At 38.5% G+C, this 22,232-nt stretch overlaps 1 protein-coding gene across 1 annotated transcript in view; it reads left to right on the top strand.

Moving 5' to 3' along the window:
* The window catches only part of COL11A1 (collagen, type XI, alpha 1), a 163,784-nt gene that overhangs the window by 95,247 nt on the left and 46,305 nt on the right, over positions 1 to 22,232 (top strand). Inside the window, exons 33-41 of the mRNA XM_010563636.1 lie at positions 1,972 to 2,016; positions 2,146 to 2,199; positions 2,295 to 2,339; positions 6,348 to 6,401; positions 7,267 to 7,320; positions 13,892 to 13,945; positions 14,862 to 14,969; positions 15,754 to 15,843; positions 16,131 to 16,184. Of these exons, the coding sequence (XP_010561938.1) occupies positions 1,972 to 2,016; positions 2,146 to 2,199; positions 2,295 to 2,339; positions 6,348 to 6,401; positions 7,267 to 7,320; positions 13,892 to 13,945; positions 14,862 to 14,969; positions 15,754 to 15,843; positions 16,131 to 16,184 (558 nt within the window). The remainder of the gene's footprint in view (positions 1 to 1,971; positions 2,017 to 2,145; positions 2,200 to 2,294; positions 2,340 to 6,347; positions 6,402 to 7,266; positions 7,321 to 13,891; positions 13,946 to 14,861; positions 14,970 to 15,753; positions 15,844 to 16,130; positions 16,185 to 22,232) is intronic.

The raw sequence follows: 22,232 nt of genomic DNA, 5'->3' as shown, positions 1-22,232 counted from the left end.
GACACTAGTTCTCATTCTTTAAGGTATTAATCTAAATATACAGGAACTTGGACACTTTTTCACTGTGTATGCTAACATAATTATATATTTGAAAAAGAGAAAAGAAACCACCTTTGATGAAGCATATTTTTTGACAGTATAGCTGAGTGGGTTGGCAAGGACTATTTTCCTGTATCCCATGAATTACCCTGCTACCATGCAATTTACCCTCAAGGAAATTCAACTTGTATTTCATAAGTATTCTGATTTGCCACAAGCTTTTTCATAGGCTGAGCTTCGAAAATGCAAAATATATCAGACAAGATGAAGAACATGTACTATTACATACATTAAAAAATAGATGTAAAATGACAGGTTTTGCTGCTTTGTTTACTTGAAGGAGGTGAGGGAAAATCTGTTATGCATATTCTTCAAACTATAAAAATGAAACATAGGTTAGAAAGAAGGTCACTGTGCTGTTATCTCTAAAGCTCAATTGAACATAGCAGAACGTGTTGTTAGAAAGATGATGAAATTAAGAGCATGAGTCTGAATTCATAGATGATAGCAACGTAAAGTCAAACTGAAGTAATGTATATCATTGTTCTTAAGAATCCATTTTAATTTGCAGCATGAAAACAAGCAGAAATTCATGATTTTAGGATGAAATATATGAAATCCAATTGCATTTGTGTTGCTTATGTATGGTTTAAATTGTTCTTGTATTATTTTAGCTAAGATAAAGTACGTTGTTATGGACAGACACAAGCAATAAGACAATGTTCAGTTCATCCTTGTTGGGAAAAATGAGACATGACTGCTAATAAAGATGTCAGATTAAAAAAACCAAGCAAAATGATAACACTGAAGAGCAGACTTAAAATTATGAAAATCTAATTCTATCGATCCATTATTAGGCCTTCATAAAGCTTTCAATTCAGCTAGAGTACTAACCACATAATTAATACCATCAAACTGCATGTATACTTAAGTATTATGCTGATCATCAATCAGACAATAACTGCTAGTTTTATAATGTGAATCAGGTATTATTATTAATCTTGCCTAAAGGGATATCATTGTGTTTTCTGCTACGTCGCATACTGGTACTAGAAAAGACAGTCATTGTCCCTGAGAAGTTCACAAGCTGTGTAGCATTTTAAGAACAACACATAATTTTTTTTGATAAGTGAAATAAAATTAACATTAAAAAAAAGACACAAGAAAACCCTCAAGAAAACAGGTGTGTGCATTTAATTGGTTTCCAATGAAAGCAAGCCTTACGCTAAAAAATCTCTGCTGATATCTGTTGCTGTTGTGTTTACCTCAGAGATTAGAAAGTACCAGTCATTGGGTTTCTTTTTCTACTCTCTTGAATTTTAAGCTTCTTTGTATTAGAATGCAATACTAATGCAGAGTCTAAGGAAAGAAATCTGTTGAGTATGATTAGGAGATATATTGAAGAAAAAAATTAAGGGCTAGTATTCTGGCAAGTTCTGTATCTCTGTGCAAGTGTGCAGAATCCTGCTAGGTACTACAGTCCCTATTTCTGTTATAAAAAAAAGAGAGGCTTGCCCTTTCTTTTCTCTGTTAACCTGTGGAACTGTCCATAGGAACCTGGGGACTTTTTCTTCAAGGCTATTATTACATTGGAAAAGATGCCAAGTCCTTTAAACTACTGCAGAGGGACTCTGCTTGTTGTGCAACTTCTTCACTACTATTTTAACGTAGTTTAAGATGTTCTAATGCCTGTGACAGAATCTGACTCTGAGGCAAATTTAGTGCATTTAGCTAGAAGTCCCAGTGAACTCAGAAAGATAATCAATTTTATCAAGGACCATGATTCTGTAAATTTAAATGCAAAGTAGATACTTAAAGATAAAATAACATTTAAACTTAAGGGGGTTGCGTTCTGCCTCCAGTTCAGTAAAAAACCTTTATCTCACAAATACAGTGTCTGCTAAGATGATTTCTGTGAACTTTTCTCTACAGGGATTACATGGCAAACCAGGCCCCAGAGGGCAGCGAGGACCAACAGTATGTACTTTTGCTTTGCAGTTTAGAGGCTTTCCTAGATTAATTACCTCCACTATACTGTGAAGAATTATTCAGTTTTATTATAGTATCCAATAATTATCATCAAGTGCATCTATGTTAAATTGACAGGGTCCAAGAGGCTCAAGAGGTCCCAGAGGTCCCACTGGCAAACCAGGTCCAAAGGTAATTGTCAAGCACACTGTATAGATTGGCTGCAGGCTGTTTCTTTTAAATAAAATAGAGGTCTAATCTTTGAACTTGTTGTCTTCCCTTTCTAGGGTACTGCAGGCAATGATGGTCCTCCTGGCCCACCAGGTGAAAGGGTATGTGAATGCTATTTATGTAATGTTGTTTTTCCCACTATGTAGGAGTGTGATTTGAGGGTGGGAGGGTTGTTTTATTTTTAGTTCTCCCTCTCATGTCTTTGCCCTTCTTTGTCCAGAGTAACCAGAATGAACAAAACCTCAATTCCAGTGATGCTTTTCACAAAGTTATGAATGGAGTAGCTGAAGTTTGCAGAAAGCTTCTCCGATCTGTAGCTCAGTTCTGTGCATAAAGAACACAAAGAATACATACACACTTTGTATTATATCCATGCGCTTTGTATATATCCGTGTAAATTACTGTGTAAATTACAGTTGTACTTACCAGCTTATGCTCTTAAGAATTCCCCATTTACTGCAGCTTACTGCTTGTTTATTGGATTTGCAAATCAGTCAAGTCACCTTCAGAAGCTTCTTTGTTGAAGCAGCTGATTTTTTTCATTCTGATCAGCTAAGAATTCCCTTCAACCTTTCTGCATGATTGAGAAATCCTATTGTGCTTGCTAAAATAAAATTTTCTGCTTGCTATTATCTTACCAATCAATACACAAATCCAATATACATTCAGTCCATTACACAGCAGTATATAGAAAAACAATATTAATAAATCAGATTTGTAATAGCAGCACTTGAAAACCAACTCAGATAGTTTAAGCGGACATGCTCTCTGCCAAAGTATTTTTGCAAAGCTTAGGAAACTTTTCTTTTGTAGTCATATTTCATTAAACTGCAAACCTTTTTCATGTAGAGAATCTATAAATCCTTTCCCAGTACCCACCCCCAAGTCCCAGTGATCTCCAGAAGTCTTACTCTTCAGGAGGGAGCTCCCTCTGCATTTTCCCCTGCTCCATAATGTTGCTTTGTTACACTATTTCCTTCCTGAATACATGCACACTTGGTGTAACAATCCTGGCAGAACAACAGCAAACTGGTTTTGCTGGAATGACTAAGCAAACTGAAAAAGAAAAAGGCCATAGGATCAGACCACATGGTTTGATTGAGTTGATTACTGGAGATAAGGACATCCATAAAGCTAATAACAAGAGCATAGCGTGAGTGTGTTCTAGAAATCTCAAATTTTCAGTTTGTGTGTCTGCAGAAATCAATTAAGGTTAATTTTGTTTGGTTTATCCTTAGCAGTTGCAAGTACCGTATTAATAACCATCTGTCTCCTATAAACATGCAAAGGAATGCACATACCTGCATATCTAATGCGACATTTTTCGGCTTAAGAAAAGGCTTCCTTTCCTTTTGACTGAAAGTCATTAAAGCATATGCCAAAAAAATTACTATCAACTACACTGGAAACAAAAGGTTTAGTTTACTAAAAACCTTTCATACACATCATTTTAGCTCTTTCATTCCTGAAGCAGAATATTACTTAACTTTCCAAGAGACTGGTTAGTGGAGCAGGAGAGTGGTTCTTGCAGTAAAGAGGAGAAGTAGGATAGAACAGAGGGAAAGTTGAGGACTGGAGGACTAGACTGTAGCCAGTACGTATGGAAGGCAGCACTCCAAGGAAGGCTGCAGTAAGAAGTTGGAAGTACCTTAATATCAAGCAAAAGACAATGTACTAAGTGGAACATGGACAGCAGGAATAAGTGGAAAGTTTGAGTGAAACAGGAATGACATGGCAAGTAAGAGAGACACAGGGGCAGGAAGCTGGGATTCAAGAGAGGAATGAGTTAACTAGGATGTTGGATGTAAAGAACTAGGCATAGTCCAAGAAAGGAACTGTAGGTTGTTTTACACCGAGGAGGAACATCAGAGGCAGACTCGCAAAAGTTGAATAGCAGAGCCTCGTGAAGGAGGAGTTTGCTGGCAGCTCCAAGAGGTTACGAGGAAGAGAAGCTGTGGGGGGCTGAAAACAATGAGCAGATCAATCCAAGATGAAGGCATCCCTGGAGAGAAATTGATTAGAGCAAAGAAATGAAGAATCTCAGAGCACCACATCTCATATTACTTGTGTAATATAAGTGTGAGGTATCTATTTGCTTCCCAATAGGGGTGAATGTCAGTCAAAAAATAAAACTGTCATTTCTACTCCGTTGAGACTTTTTCAGGTACCAGACATGCAAACATTAAATAATCTGTCCTGTGTAGCTACTGTTAAAATGAAATTTAATGACAAAAAGAAAATGTAATTTTGATAACATGCTGCTAGTATTCTAGTGCTTTTTCTCACAATCCATCAGTCCAGTGCCTTAAAATCTGCAAGCCATATCGTGAATAAAAAAAATGAATATCTTCTTTCCTTAAAAAGCCTCAAGACATGAGGATTAAAGTACAGTGGGAATTTATGAGAAAGAAGGTGCAACTAACAGTAAAGCTTTGAGTTGTGCTCTTATAACCCATTTCCTGAGAGGGCCCAATTTCTTTCATATATTTTGTACAGTAGCTGAGTCAATTTTAATAGTTTTCCTCTGTAAAGCTCCTTCATTTTTTTGGAGACTTTATGCTTTATGTTATACCCAGAAGCAAATGAGGAAAGGTCATTTGTTGACAGAGACAGCAGAATTAAAAAAAACCTAAATCCTTATATGGAACATATTCGTGTGTTATGGAGGTTTCAGAGATAACCTCACACCTGTTTTGGAAAAGAAAATAAAAATGACGGATAGTGCAGTAAGATCACAAAGATTTCTTCCTTTGCCTAGCACTTCTTAGTTGACTCAGATTTAGTATTACAGTATAACCAAGGTCTACTCTGGAATAAGAGTCACTTAAGGGCATATTCTCCCAGGCTGTGCACAAGGGATCCTCTCCCACAGCTACATTTGCACACTGCTTTGCCTACTGCAGGAGGCAGCCATGCTCTGGAAGTGAGCCTGGGCTCTGTTGAATGAGGCTTATGGAACTTGGAAGCAGTTGGTACTTTGTCAGAGGAGCAAAGGGGTAGCTTAATTTGGGAGATATGGCCTCCTGCTTCAAGTCTTTCACATCAAACCAACATTTCTAACATATTTTGACAGCTGATGTCTCAGCAAAACTACACATCATATACCAAGTAGAATAGGATAAAGTCTTGCGCTATATGACTAGGGTACATGGCTCTGCTATGGGACCATGTAGAATAAATAAGGTTTTTCAGGTTGCTACTCTTTGACTTAGCACACTAAAAACTAAACAGGACAAATTCTTTTAATAAGCTGACGTAGTCAGCATATCAGCAATAAATTTTAAAAGCTGGCCCCTGTTTTATTTGGTGACAACTTTAGAAACAGTCATGTAAGCTAGTACTTTGTGTAAATGTCTATGTGTACAGATGCATGTGGACATACATATATGTACACATGTATATGTATATATTTGTACATGTACATACACAATGCACTAACTCACATGATCATCTAACTAAATTTGTAAAACCGTGCTGCATGAAAATTTTCTCTCTCCATATATATGTGTATGTACAGAGCTATATAAATAAAATGTTCATGCATCATGGGGTTTTTTACAGCTATCTCAACTATTTTACATGATAGCAAGAATGTTGTATTGAGTCCCTGGTAACTCTGGAAAACTTAGTCTATTTGGAAGTTTGTACTGTTGTACTGGCTTGAAATATTGTCAGAGTGTAAGAACTACCAAAGATGAATGTTGGACTGAAAGTTAAAAAGACCACCAGACTATTAATTAATTCCTATGTTTTATGCAACATAGAAAACAATGTTTCTTACTCACAGTTAATTCCTACTTTATTATGCGCAGTTTCAGGGGTCAGACACAGACATACTTTATATAAATAGTTTTTCTTTTTTCTTACTGCATTCCGACACAGGCAGTATTGCTTTCAGGAAATCCCCTCCAATGTCTATGCATGTGAATTGTTACTACCAATATTTATGGTAGTGGAGCTGAGGCTTTATACTTATAAGCAGACATTATCTACAGAGTTCATATATTTTATAACTGAAGCTCATATATTTTATAATTGAAACAAACTTTTCAGTCCAGTGTCATGGCAGTTAGAGTAAAATTTTACTTGTTTGGTTGCCTTTATACTAGGGACCACAAGGGCCTCAGGGACCTGTCGGATTCCCCGGACCAAAGGGACCTCCAGTAAGTATCTTTTTAATTAAGTATGTGCAACAACAGGAATGTTTTTTTTTCATAAAGTGTTTCTGAAAAAAATATTTAAAGATTTATTTAAGGGATGGATTACAAATATGCTTATTGAGCTTCAAGGCTAAGACAAGAACTCACATATTTGAAATGATCATTGCTGCAGCTCATATGACATTCAGCGTAATATACTAAACTGCAAATTTTCTAGTATGCTGATTGAAATGTCCAGTGACAGACTGAGTTTAGGCAAAATATTATTTTGCTGGTGTATATTTTCCTTTAACAGCTGATTCATTGAGGAAAAAATTCAGAGGAAGGAGACATTAATAGCAGAAATGTATAGAAGTAATAGCACATTTGAGCTGCAGCCTGAACTAGTTATACTGGTCTTCCAGTGTGTTTCTGCTCATGTGGAGGAAGTACAAAAGCATCAAACCACCTGTGATTTTTTTCACCCATGCGTTTGTTATTTTTGTTTCCAATGCCAAAACCTGAAATTTCATCAAGTACTCCTGTAATGTTTAGTTTTGTGTTAACTGAGTCATTAAGCAAAGAAAAATGGAAGGTAAGTATAGGGACTTTCCATGATTTCTGAATTTACAGAAATCCATTTTGAACATGAATGCACTTAACAACCTAACAGTCACTCTCCAAGCAATTGCTAATACACACCAGGGAGGACCCCAAGGAAAATGTATTTTTATAATCATAGTTAGCTGATATAGGAGCATTTAAGCTGTACTGAATACTGGTCTAGAAAAAACAAAGAGATCACAGATTCTTACAGCTAACGGCACACCTTTTTTCAGAACTAAGGATGGCTAAGAAATGTTTTCATTTATGTATTTTACAATTTCAGGGGCCACCTGGAAAAGATGGCTTGCCTGGGCACCCAGGACAGCGGGGTGAGACTGTAAGTAAATGTACTCTATTATGTTAGTGTTGTAAACCTCCAAATGTCATGGTTGTGTGATCAAAACTAAAGAAATAGAGACAACAGAGAAAAGGGGAAGAGGCTGGGATGAAGAGGTTATATAACTGTAGTTTTCTTATGGTTGGTAGGGTAGGCATGAGAAAGCTTTGTTTTGTTTCCATGCTACGAGAGTGAGGTTATTCTTTGCTATGCCTGGTTAGTAACATCACAATGAGCTTAAATAGTCAATAGAAGTAACAGAAATTAATACTCAGATCTCAATTTTAATAAAGATTTGTCACACAATTACTCTATGGTTCTTTTCTCACTGAATGCCATGTAACATAGATAACAATAAAAAGTCTTATTAATGGTAAGCAGCTAGGAAACTCAAAAGCCAACGCCTTTGGAAAGTAGGATCAGGAATGATTCAACCTGTGAAAAAAACTTTAACTTTTGAAACTATATCCTATGTAATCCTCCCAAGAATCACAATGAGTTAATTCTGGCAGCAAAATGAAGAAATTAACATGTAACAGTTTTAATGGAATTATTTAAAAAACCTCTCTACTTCTGTAGTGCCAAAACCTTACTCATATCCCACTGTATCATGGTTCAACCCCAGCTGGTGACTAAGCACCCTGCAGCCACTCGCTCACTCCTCCCCAGTGCTGGTGGAATGGGGAGGAAAAATCAGGAAAAAAAAGTAAAACCCGCAGGTTGAGATAAGAACAGTTTAATAATTGAAATAAAATAACAACAACAATAATGATAATAATAATAATAATGAAAAGGAAGATAACAAAAAGAAAAGAAAGAAATAAAACCCAGGAAAGACAAGTGATCACAATGCAATTGCTCCCCACCCACTGACTGATGCCCAGCCAGTCCCTGAGCAGTGATCCGTGCCCCCCTCTCCCAGACGACTCCCCCAGTTTATATCCTGATGTTCTATGTTATGGAATATCCATTTAGCTAGTTCAGGTCAGCTGTACTGGCTGTGCTCCCTCCCAGCTTTTTGTGCACCTCCTCACTGGTAGAGCATGGGAAACTGAAAAGTCCTTGACTTAGGATATGCGCTACCCAGCAAAAACTAAAACATCAGCGTGCTATCAACATTATTCTCATCCTAAATCCAAAACACAGCACTATGTGAGCTACTAGGAAGAGAATTAACTCTATTCCAGCCAAAACCAGGACACACTGAAATAAAATAAAATTCTTACTCAGATTTTTCAGAGCTAGAAAAAGCCATAAATTAATTTAGAGAGAAATTTTCTCACTATGTAGAATGTGTTGTGGGGTCCAACTTCACTGGAAATCTGTTAGTGACTGCTGAGTCACTTCTGCTACTAGAAGGGGTAGCACAGAGCTTGGAGTAACACATCATTCTGAAAAACTGTATTTTCTTCTGCTAGTACTGTAGCATTGTAATTCTTTGCAACGGAAGTGGTTTTTTTGTGTGTGAGAGAAACATTATTGACTACTACTTTGTTCTTTTTCTTTGCAATGATGCAAAGACTAGTCTTGTGTACCAATAAAATGAATTTGAATCATTGTTTAAAATGCAGGAAGCTCAAAATTGTTCTTTAGTGTGATAAGAAAAAGCACAGTTACTATTTTCCCTTTATTCTTATTTATTTGAACATGAGCCAGTAATGTGCCATTACGGTGAAGAATGCTAATAGTATCCTGGGCTGCAGTAGGGTGATCTTTCCCTTCTGTTCAGCCCTGGTGAGACCAGGAGTATTGTGTCCAGTTCTGGGCTCCTCAGTACAAGAGACAGAGAGCTACTGGAGAGGGGCCTGCAAAGGGCCACTAAGATGATAAAGGGACTGGTGCATTTCTCCTATGAGTGAAGACTGATAGAGCTGGGACTGTTTAGCCTAGAGAAGAGAAGGCCTAGGTCAAATCTTATCAAAGTATATAAATACCTGAAACATGTAAAGAAGATGGAGCCAGGCTCTTTTCAGTGGTGCCCAGTGACAGGACAAGAGGCAGTGGGCATGAACTGAAACACAGGAGGTTCCATCTGAACATGAGTGTGGTGGGTTGACCCTTGCTGGATGCCAGGTGCCCACCAAAGCCATTCTATCACTCTGCCCCTGCCCCCCCAGCTGGACAGGGGAGAGAAAATATAACCAAGGACTTGTGGGTTGAGATAAGGACAGGGAGAGATCACTCAACCAATTACTGTCACAGGCAAACCAGACTCAACTTGGGGAAAATTAACTTAATTTATTGCCAATCAACCAGAGCAGGGTAATGAGAAATAAAACCAAATCTCAAAACACCTTCCCTCCACCCCTCCCTTCTTCCCGGGCACAGCTTCACTCACGGATTCTCTCCCTACCCCCTACAGCAGCACAGGGGGATGGGGAATGGGGTTACAGTCAATTCATCCCACGTTGTCTCTGCCACTTCATCCTCTTCAGGGGCAGGACTCATCACACTCTTCCCCTGCTCCATCATGGGGTCCCTCCCACGGGAGACAGTCCTCCACAAACTTCTCCAACGTGGGTCCTTCCCACGGGCTGCAGTTCTTCACGGGCTGCAGTTCTTCATGAACTGCTCCAGCATGGGTCCCTTCCATGGCGTGCAGTCCTTCAGGAGCACACTGCTCCAGCATGGGTCCCCCATGGGGTCACAAGTCCTGCCAGAAAACCTCCTCCAGCGTGGGCTCCTCTCTCCAAGGGTCCACAGGTCCTGCCAGGAGCCTGCTCCAGCATGGGCTTCCCACGGGGTCACAGCCTCTTTCAGGCACATCCACCTGCTCCAGCATGGGGTCCTCCACAGGCTGCAGGTGGATATCTGCCCCACCGTGGACCTCCCTGGCCTGCAGGGGGACAGCCTGCCTCACCGTGGTCTTCCCCACGGGCTGCAGGGGAATCTCTGCTCTGGCACCTGGAGCATCTCCCCCTCCTTCTTCACTGACCTTGGTGTCTGCAGGGTTGTTCCTGTTACATGTTCTCACTCCTCTCTCTGGCTGCTGTTTCCATGTGCCCTGCAACTTTTTTTCCTTCTTAAATATGTTATCACAAAGGTGCTACCACTATCACTGATAGGCTCGGCCTTGGCCAGTGGCAGGTCTGTCTTAGAGCCCGCTGGCATTGGCTCTCTCGGACATAGGGGAAGCTTCTAGCAGCTTCTTACAGAACCCACCCCTGTAACCCCCCTCCCCTCCCTTACCAAAACCTTGCCACACAAACCCAATACAAGGAAACACTTTTTCACTGTGAGGGTGACCGAGCGCTGGAACAGATTACCCAGAAAGGTTGCAGAGCCTCCATCCTTGGAGATGTTCAAAAGCCATCTGGACATACTCCTGGGCAACCATGTCTCAGTGGCCCTGCTTGAGCAGGGCAGTTGGACCAAATAACCTCCAGAGGCCCCTTCGAACCTCAGCCATTCTATGATTCTATGATTTCTTGATTTCACTCATGGCTAGAAATGAAAGATTCAAAATACAATGAAACTATGGACACTGCTACTGTGTGATGTTTGGACCAGGTCCCTCTGGGTTCAATCAATACTATGGTTCTCTAATTTTGTATCATCTCCTTTGGGTTTAGTAGGGTTAAACTGATATAAAACTTGAGTAACTTAGGAGCAAATACAGCTTTTCATTAGCATTGTTTTCTGCCCTGTGTATATGTGTACTTGGGCCAGAACTGTTTTTAAAATATTCTTCCCTCATGGGTTCTCATGCATATGATTTTGTAGAAAAAGCAAAAAGTAGACTTGTTGACTTTTTATCTGATGAACATTTCCATTTCAGATTTTTTAAAAATTTATAAATCAGAAAACTTTCATTGCACTCACTGGTAAATCAGAGTCTTAAGAATTCTTTTTTATTTAGGCGTATATCTCATTAAAGTTCAGTCGCGCATGTGGGCATTACAGCAATTAGGGAATTAGGCTAAGAGACATACTCAGGCTTAACAAATTAGAGCCAGATTCCCAGATTGCACTCTGGAGCTTACTTATGGAATAATAAGCATATGTTGACAGCAACTGAGGTAAGTATTAGTGGAGAAAAAGCTACAGCTTTTTCGCCCAGTAAGCCATATGCACTTTGAAGAACTGTCATTGTTTGCTGGAATTCTATACATGGGAACAGTAATATCATGATAAATAATTTGGAATATAAATGTAGGAATAAACTAGGTACTGAAAACCAGTATTAAGCTAGTTCCTCTGTAGAAGTGGTTATCAATTTCAGTGTGGTGGGTTGACCCTGGCTGGATGCCAGGTGCCCACCAAAGCCACTCTATCACTCCCCCTCCTCAGCTGGACAAGGGGGGAGAAAATATAACAAAAGGCTTGTGGGTCAAGATAAGGACAGTTTAATAAAGTGAAAGCAAAGGTTGTGGGCAACAGCAAAAAAAACCCAAATGATGTTATTCTCTACTTCCCATCAGCAGGTGATGTCTGGCCACTTCCTGGGAAGCAGGGCTTCAGTACGCGTAGTGGTTGCTCCGGAAGACAAAAATGTCCCCCTTCCGTCTCCCTTTACTTAGCTTTTATATCTGAGCTGACATCATATGGTATGGAATATGTTTTGTTAGTTTAGGTCAGCTGTCCTGGTTATGCCCCCTCCCAAGATCTTGCCCTGCCCCAGCCTGCCATTGAGGGGGGGCAGAAATGTTGGAGAGACAGCCTTGATGCTGTGCCAGCATTGCTCAGCTGTAGCCAAAACGCTGGTGTGCTATCAACACCTTTCTAGCTACTGATGCAGAGCACAGTGCTACGAGGGCTGCTGTGGGGAGTATTAACTCCATCTCAGCCAGACCCAATACACTCAGTGATATCAATCTCAGATTGGCAGGAGGCATCATCTGCAGAGATTGTTAGATTGTCTGGTTATGCAAGAATTTGGTGTTTCATGCATGTGAAAGGATAAAATAGAAATACACTAGCTGTTTCATCTATTAGAATTAATCAAGGACCTTCTTACTACAGTAAACTCAGTTTTAATAAATTGTCTTTAACAGAAAACAAAAAAAAATGGAGGCTAATTAGGCACTTAAAAACACACACATGAGACATTAGCGTAAATTTTTTAGTACTAAATATTGTAGATGAAGCCATGGGATGTCAGGTCATCTTGGGTATTTGCTGCTGAAATCTTCTTTGCTTATTGCTTCTTTTACAAATCTGAATCTGTAGGAATAGATAAGCTGGTGACATAAGAGAGAAAGCAGAGTAGTAAAATCATCATTAGCATCAAGAATCATTGAATATACTGCAAAGCATCAATGTATTCTGTAAACCTGGGAATAGCAGGTCTTTTCAAGGTACCTTCAGTAAATGGGTAATACTCAACATTCCTTTGTCTTTCCTTACAACAGGCTTCTGAAGAAGCTTTGACTGTGTAAAGGAAGGGGCCCATGAATGATTCCATCTGTAGCAGTTCTGATTTTCAGTCACTAGAGCAAAGGGGTACTTTTGTATTTGTTTTTAATGTGGATCATTTCAGAGGTCTGAGAGAGAGTGCGTAAACAGTTAGGCACCAAACTGAACCATGATAACGTCTGGCTGGCAGCAAGAAGAGAATCAGGTTGAGGAAGGTAAAAAAAAGCTTAAACCGTGTCTGATGGAATGGGGCAACTGTCAATGAGACTGTGCCCAGAGGAATGCTGAGCAGGGCCCGATGTTTGGAAGAAATGTGGGCCAGATGACACCTTTGTTGTTACACAGGTGAGCAGAGTAGGAGGCAGACAGAGGCTGTTAGGCAGGGGATACTATGTGGAATCCTACCTGTGATGCAGCAGTGAACGCCCTCTCCTAACTTTATGCAGCAACACACTTCCAATAGTTGAAAGAAACAATTTAGCACATTTCAAAGATACATTAAACAGTGCTACTATTAAGTGAGGTTTTCACATTCAGCTTATTGGCTAATTTTGGACAGAATTCTGGGGCTACTGATTAGAAAATGAAAATTCTGTAAAATTTGCCAGTGTTCTGAAAAACTGTCCCCAAACCATTTCCATTCTAGTCTCTCCTTCCCAGTTTTTGTCATCATATCAATTTCTCATTAACTTCATTCTTTTTGTGGCACTCATGCTGCCTTTTTTACCGTCTCTAGATAACATTCATCTTCACTGAATCTCTGTTTCTTTTCATTTTCTTTCTGTCTAACCTCCTCCTTATCTTTAATGCTCCTCCAACTTAATCCACCATCTGTGTCTTTCTTTAAAAAGCATTTATATGTCTGGCGTTATGATTCATAATGTATATATGTAAAAATGTATTTTCAGCTGTCTTTTAGCTGCATCATTTACACATTCAGACTCACCTAATCAAGTTCACCTAGAGAGATCTGTAAAATTTACTGGAATTTTTACTCCTGTACCACCTCGGAGAGATTGGAACTGATAGAGATAAGAAAGATTAATCAGTATTTCACTTCTAAGTATACAGAGGAAAAAAGAATTCGTCATTTTTATGTCCTGAAGAGAAGGAATGTGTGACATGGAATTTCTTTTTCTCCTCTTCAGCACAGACATTAATTTTGCTCTTCTATATCTTGTACTCGGTAACACAGTATTCTATAATTATTTCACAGGGTTTTCAAGGAAAAACTGGTCCTCCTGGTCCTGGCGGTGTTGTTGGCCCTCAGGTACATCATTTAATTTCATGCTTAACTTCATAAGACCAATGTTTAATGGTCACATTATGGCTGAGGCAGTTGCTTTTGTTGTATTAAAAGGACTAGACTGATAGTTATATTAACTTTTGTAACAAATTACGCATAACAATTTTAGAAATGTGTACTTAGTATTCATCAGTGATTCCACAAAATATGCAAATGTTGGGGTTACCTTTCTACTTCCTTTTTTGTGTGCTTTCTTCATGTGATTATGAAGTTGGTGGTTTACAGAAGTCAAGAAGGCAGAGTTCTCTACCATGAAATAGTTTAGAAAGAACATGTGACTTTCTTGTCAGAGGCCAAATTTCAGTCACTTTTAGATTATGAAGAGATTAACTGTCAACATTTCATTTGATCTAATCTTACTTATTTGCAACAAAATAGAGCATTTGGATTGCATGAGCATTTTTTAGATAATTCCCTCAGTGAAAATTCTCTGCTAATGAATCTGAAGAGATATCTTTCAACTCTTCTACCTTCCATTTCATATGATTCGGAAAAACAACAGTACAGACAGTGTTTCAAGACAAGCTTAGTACATGGATTTCCCTCCCATGTCCTTTTCGTAATCTCCTCCCATACGTGGATACACGCTGTGTTTTAAAGTTTCATTGCTTAAGGAGCAAGGTCAGGATTTCACTCTTTGAAAGCTGTACAGACGTGTCTGCAGGCAGAATGCAATGCAAGATTTATTTTATAGGACAAAGATATTTTGTAAGTAAGTCAGCTTTGCCTGGAGGGAAGGTGGGGAATGTATGCTAACCCATGGTAATATTGTTTTGTAACAGCTATTCATAACAGCTGAATATTAAGAATCTGTTGTTCCTCCCCCCCCGCCAAGACATTAAATACCTTGAGATGACTGAAGTTTTATTTTTGTGCTCAGGGTCCTACTGGTGAGACTGGCCCAATTGGTGAAAGAGGTCATCCAGGTCCTCCTGGTCCACCAGGTGAACAAGGCCTCCCAGGTGCTGCAGGAAAAGAAGGTGCTAAGGTATGATGTGGCTTTGGGGAACAAATTGGAGGGGACAGATAAATTGCTGACAGTCTCACATTTCAAATCATGAGGCAGAACATGCAGGATAAAATCACAACATACAATATAAAATCACAATTGGCACGTTTCACCCAGAAGGATTTTGAAGACTGAAGTATTCCAATTTTAGAGCTGTGTCTGCTTCCATTGAAATAATGAGAATTCTCGTGAGCCAATAATTAGTATTTTTATAATAAAAAATAAAAAAACCAGTTTACATATACCACACATTCACTATGGAAATACATAGTAATGACATGTTCACACCAAAGTGGAAAACTGTACATGGGCATTTACAGTAGGATGTGTAGTACTGGCTACAAGGTGGAATTTCACTGACCAAATTTAACTCTTTCCTTACTTTTTGGCCTCCATTGGGGCACAAGAAAAATATTCCTTATCTAGTTACTATGTAATTCTGTTCAACCTTCCATTTTAAATGGGCATTGTAAATTTTCAATGAATGTATCTTTAAACATATTTTTATGCCTTGCTGTGTTTTTCACTATTTATATTCTATAACTAATACTGTATTTTGTCAAAGCTTGTTATAAATTTAACCATATTGATAGACTATTGTACTGAAAATATTAAAAGAATTAGTGGTTGAATAGGTGGGGGCGTAATCTTTTTTGTCATTACTATAACTGGGATCTGGTATTTCATTTTCGTCACTCATTTAATAACTAACATAAGCATTTTAAACATTTTTTTTTTAATCAAAATGTAATGTGTTTCCAAGGGTGACCCAGGCCCTCAAGGCATTCCTGGGAAAGATGGACCAGCAGGTCTTCGTGGTTTCCCTGGAGAGAGAGGCCTTCCAGGTGCACAGGTATGATACAAGCACTAGAACAATTGTCATGATGTTTCTAAATACAAGAAACAATGGATTAAGTCTTTTATTTCATGGAACCTTCTACTGTGCTTAAAAATGAATGCAATAGGAGAACAGAAATCAAGCATCCAACATTGTTGAATATCGTTGGCTATATAAGCAAAAAGGAATTTATTCAGTTTTTTGGTTTTGGATTTTTACATTCTTCCTATTACGTGTGTTGTAAAAATACTCTTGAACTTTCCAGTGTAAGAAATAAGCTTTTTTTTATTATTATTTTTTAGGGTCCAGCTGGTCTGAAGGGAGGGGAAGGCCCACAAGGCCCACCTGGCCCAGTTGTAAGTAAACATAATAATTTTATGGAAATATAAACAGTATTACACGGGCTGCAGTTCTTCACAAACTGCTCCAGCGTAAGTCCTTTCCATGGCATGCAGTCCTTCAGGAGCACACTGCTCCAGTGTGAGTCCCCCGCAGGATCACAAGTCCTGCCAGAAATGCTTCTCCAGCATGGGCTCCTCTCTCCAAGGGTCCACAGGTCCTGCCAGGAGCTTGCTCCAGTGTGGGCTTCCCACGGAGTCACGGCCTCTTTCAGGCACATCCACCTGCTCCAGCATGGGGTCCTCCACAGGCTGCAGGTGGATATCTGCCCCACCGTGGACCTCCCTGGCCTGCAGGGGGACAGCCTGCCTCACCGTGGTCTTCCCCACGGGCTGCAGGGGAATCTCTGCTCTGGCACCTGGAGCATCTCCTGCCCCTCCTTCTTCACTGACCTGAGGTCTGCAGGGTTGTTTCTCTCACATGTTCTCACTCCTCTCTCCAGCTGCAGTTTCTGTGCCACAGCAAGTTTTTTTCCCCTTCTTAAATCTGTTATCACAGAGGCACTACCACTGTTGCTGATGGGCTCGGCCTTGGCCAGTGGCGGGTCTGTCTCAGAGCCGGCTGGCATTGGCTCTGTTGGACATAGGGGAAGCTTCTGGCATCTTCTCACAGAAGACAGCTCTGCAGCCCCCCCACCCCACTACCAAAACCTTGCCACACAAACCCAATACAGCTGCGTCCCCTTTGTACAACAGCAGTTCACTCATACAGTTGACCCACATAATGTTAAAAATATTGCTGGTGTTCTGCATAGCCTAAGCTAGCTTTTAAATATGTGGCATCACTACTTTTTTCCCCTTATTACTGTATCTAATATTTTGAACCATATAGCGGCCTATGTGTAAGTTTTGATTCATTTTAACTCATTGTGAAAAAGATTCTTTCTGTTTACATTGGGTAGCAGAATGTTTCATCCATAAAGAACAAAACTGATAAATATTCTACTCATTTTCAGTAATTTCTGTATAGTTGGGAAATGTCACAAAGCCTATTTCTTTCCACCACTATTTTACAATTTTTTATTTATTTACTATCATCTTAAAAAAAAAAAAAGTTTGAAGACAGTCCTCTCAGAATCTATTGAGATTTTTCACTCAGAGTTAGGAGACATCAACATAGTTAAAGAAGAGAACACATCTTAATCCTGTTTTGAAGTGCTTTGAAATAGGAACAGAGAATGATATAGCAGCAGGCATTGTATATCATTTTTTTTGCCACAGTATCTACATTGAAAAAAATATTTTTCGATGAAAGTTTAGATTCTGTAGGAAAAGGGAAAAACTGTAGAGCAAGCTTAAGAACTTTGAGAAATTATGATGATCATTGTAAAAAAGAGTCTTATTTTGGAAAATAGTAACATGCAACTTGAAATCTCCCATTGAAATCCAAGGGAAAATAGATCATGCAAGAATATAAGAATGGTTTATTAACAACACCATTTTATGAATATGGAAAGAAATGATGCGTTATACAATTAGATAAGAATTTTAGAATATAAGATGATCAAAACCATCCATTACTTTGAAGACTTTATCGTTACTGTACTTCTTGTGTGGAGCATGCATGATCAATGAAACTGTTACAAATTATGTTTGCCTGGCTAATAGGAGCTATGTAAATCATGTCATGCAGTACTATTCCTTCTCAATATTTTAAGCTCAACATAGGCATAAAAATAACTTTGCCAACTTTTTGTGTTGTTGTAGTTGTTTTTTTCTTTATGATTATGATAGAGAGAAAAGCAGTGATATGTACTCATTCCTCAAAACCAGTAAATTATTCTCCCTTGAGTAGCATGACTAGGCTTTTTCTAGATGGTCCTGTGCTCAACAGTTGTTTACATTTAGATTTTTGTTTCATGTTTGGACTTCTACTATTTATACGTCTGCTGCTTCTTTCACGTCAGTTTCTGGCAGTTATCCACTGAAAGGTATTTGAAGTATGATATGCTTAAACTTACCTATTCTCTGTTGTCATTTTTTATGCAAGGAAGTTCTACAAGGATGCACTGGTGTTGAAAACATGATACAGTTATTCCCAAATGTGAATTGTGTAGATTTTGACAGTCATCTTGTCAACTTATTTCTTTCATTCAGTGCAACTGAAGTAAAAAAAAAAAAAAAAAATCATCACAGCTATTCCCGCTACATAAAAAAGTAATGGAGGAGCTGAAATTCTATGTATTCAACAATAAAGCTCTCTTATGTTGCTGCAATTCATATTGAGATTAGAATACATTAAACAAGGAGGGAAAAAAACCTTAATATAAAGGTTCTTGCTTTTGGATTATTTCTACATTATTGGAAAAGATCTGCTATAGCACACTTTTCAGATTTAGTTCTTGATTTCTTAATATTTGGTACTTGAATTCTTAAAATTAATTATCAAATTCTTAATGCCCTTAAGATTCTATTCTTTAAGTCAAGAACTTGCATTTGTGATTTACAGTACTTCTTTACACCATGCAGTACATATACATTCCCAAAAGGCACCAAAACAAGGTAGCTGGGAATGGAATGGAATGGAATGGAATGGAATGGAATGGAATGGAATGGAATGGAATGGAAGCTAGTAGGGAGAGTCAAAAGGGATACCATCGCACCCTATCTGAAGAACCTGAACTGTTAGAAGAAAAGATGAATCAAAATCAAGAAAGCATAGACCAGAATAGTCTCTTCAATCTAAAGGTCATATCTTGGTTTTTTTGTAAAGGAGGCCCTAAGGCTGCACTAACCTCTCAAGCAGATAATTAGTTCAGGTGCAATGAACCAGAACTCTTCTGAGCATGGACAAACTGGACAGCACAAGCATACCTGACATTTAACACACCCCACTTTCTCAGACAGGATGCCACACAGTAGCTGTGCCACTGGTATCATAGTTTCTCATAAATATGCATCACGTAAGGTTGTGAGGCAAAAGCATATATCTTGTTTAGTGATGGTTGTCCATATTCTGAAATACATGTGTTTGAATTTAAATTCAGATGATCCATGTTTTTCTAATTCTTATAGGTTGTGTATACATTAGTGTTTTAGTTCAAAACATCAGAACCTTTTTGAGGTTAATGTCTCAATCATCCCCATTTACCATCCTTCGTTTCAAATCATGGAGCTCTCTTGGAGCTTATGAACAGTATTGCTTTCATGTGAAACTAAATTGGAAGAGAAATTCCAGGAGCACTTCTAATACCCACCAGCCAATGGGAGTTCAGTGCCAGACTAGAATTATTATGAACTATAGTCCAGAAATATAGAGTATGGGTGTCAGGAGCACATTACCAACTGCTTCTTCACTTTATAAATCCATTCCTGTTGTCGCTATACTTCCTGCGAAGGTAAACATAGTCATTGAAAGAATCACTTAGGAAGGTCAGAATTTTTTGCATATTGTTTTTCTGATCTTTGAGAAATAGATGTAGGTGTAGCAGGAATTGTGAGCAGAGAGGAAAGAGAGTTTGAAGGGTAAACTTTTTTTTTTTTTTTTTAAATATACTTTGAGTTCACTGTAGTGCAAGAAGGCCACTTAAGGCACAAACAGCACCAAGCTGACCTGAGAGCATTCCAGAAGTTCTTAGTGGGATCTTCTTTCTATTTCATCTTTAATTACTAACTTGTTATCTTCAAAGTGTTTTTCAGTGAAAAAAGATGCATAGGTGCTCTTAATACTGGGTTTCTGTGCATCTGCAAGGACCACAATTAAACCACAATAGTTTGCTTTTTTTCACAGTAGCTCATAGTAGACCATGAGCATCAAATAGTCCCATCTATTTTTAGACAACAGAGGCTACACACAGAAGTGTAATTATAATGGAGTCTTCATATGCCATTTATAATAGGAAGAGAATTCATGCCACTGGATGATTTTCCTCCAATTCCCTGCCAATACCAATTGCTTCTAACTAGCATATACAGTCAATTATAAGCTTTATTTGGCTAGTGCATACCAAACAAATGACCGCTCCAAATACTGTGAATGCCAATTACTGTGCTTAGAGGGATTTGGACAAAAGAAAGAGATGCATGAATGCACTCCAGAGCAAGTTTTTTTCTGTTTTTTTTGTGTGGTTTTTTTGTTTGGGTTTTGGGGTTTTTTGTGTTGTTTTTTTTTTTAACAGTTCTCTTTTATCTGCTATCTTTATCTTCTGTTTGTTTTCTTCCCTTCTCATACTACTGTGTGGAATGCTGAATGCTGATGAGAGAAAGCTCTTTGGAATGTCAGGCAGTCATTTTTCATTAGCTCATTTGGGAAAAGGATGCCCAAATTGGACTCAGAATAAGCCAGCTGTAGGCTACCCAATTATCAATACTGAGCTATCTAGAACTATCTTCCTCTGTCTGATAACATTTTTCAGTCATGGGGATCTTCACTTGTTGAGCATTTTGTTAGCCATCAGTAAAAAGTATTGCTACTACTATGTGATCTATATGATACCTATAATTACATATCTCTCCACAGAGAGATAAAAACAGGTTACTAATGAGTTTATAGTCTGTATAAGAGAAATACAAGACAAAGCATGACACTTCCATTCTGTAGAAAAGTTCTTAGAAACCCCCCTAAATTAATAAAAAGATTCCAGGATGTGAGTACCTCTGCAAGACCACAGGTTAACAAGGAGTTTAGTAATATAAGGGGATTGTTTCATAGTGGGACAGAGTGACAAAGAAAGATAATGAACATAGAAAGAGAGAACAGACTTAAGAAGCTGCCTAAAATGCTTTTCTGAGTTGTGACTATAATTTAATGTGTTCTGCTTTGATCAGAGGCCATTCTCACAGAGAAATGAGAGGATCCTTGAAAGCAGAAGGTGTACTTCCTGTTCATAACTCATGTGAAATTTAAGTATAACAAATAAAAATGATACAAAGATAAACCTAAGAAGTTGGCTGAGTTAAAAGAACTACTAGAAATTCTGGCCAGTGTTAGTGTCTGCTGTCTGATATAGGAAAGATCTATGAGTTATCTGGATTTTTTTTCCTCTCTATTCTTGCATCCTACTGATGAGATGACCTAAAATTGTTTAGCTTATGAGAGCAGACAAGATCAGAGACCATGGTAGTATGGCTGCAGGGTAGTGAATTTTTCTTGTTGAATTCACTGAGTCTTAGAAACTAAAATAACAGAAATAGGACTGAAACTAGGCATCCACCCTGACTTAAAAAAACCCAACCAACAACTGGAAGGATAAAGTCATCTATGAGTCCTGCACAAATATGTTTTTTGAACACTCATGCAAAATTAAATCTTACTGAGATAATTTGCAAAAATATGTGGAGCAACCATTCAGCGTTCTCTTTTACCACAGTTATCTGGAGGGAAAAGCACCTTATTATGTAATTACTACCAGTTATGCTGATGAGGTCAGTCCAGGAAAAGTATGTCATGAATAAAAGCAAAAAAATGGTCCCTCATGGGTGAAAGTAGCTTAAAATTCCAATGTTCCAAGAGCCAGCACATTTGATCTTGCTTAAACATGGAAAAAAACTGGCTAGTCAGAACTTCAGGCTACAACACATTACTTAGCCTGATTCAAAGGAACTGACTCACAGACGAACTGTAGGCCAAAGCACCTTTATTTTCACCGACAGGGAGAGCATAGGGTCTGCACCCTACAAAATGCACCTCCACCGAGGTAAAATTTAAGTCAGCTTATATAGCATTTTTATCAAACATTCCATACATTTTGTGGTTAATCCCCAATAAACAAACAATAAACAAAAAGTTTTGTGGTTACAAAACTTTAGTGCTCTATTTTTCTATTGTAACTAGTTTTATGGTTTCCTAGATAGCAAGGCATACGTGCCTAAAGGCAGCATATCATACCCCTGCAGAGGGGTAGGCCCCTGTTTATGGTTAGCCAAGTTAAAACATCTTAAAAAAAAAAAAACAAGAACTCACAGTATTTGCTAACTCATACTTATGCTAAGAGCGGCCTAGTTATGTCAAGCAAACCTTCAAGCCATACTCAACTCCATTCCTTAATTGAAGCCATTCCATAATGT

This window comes from Haliaeetus leucocephalus, unplaced genomic scaffold (genome assembly GCF_000737465.1).
Source record: "Haliaeetus leucocephalus isolate CR32 unplaced genomic scaffold, Haliaeetus_leucocephalus-4.0 Scaffold172, whole genome shotgun sequence".
Lineage (NCBI taxonomy): Eukaryota > Metazoa > Chordata > Aves > Accipitriformes > Accipitridae > Haliaeetus > Haliaeetus leucocephalus.
This window is presented reverse-complemented; position numbering and strand designations above follow the sequence as displayed.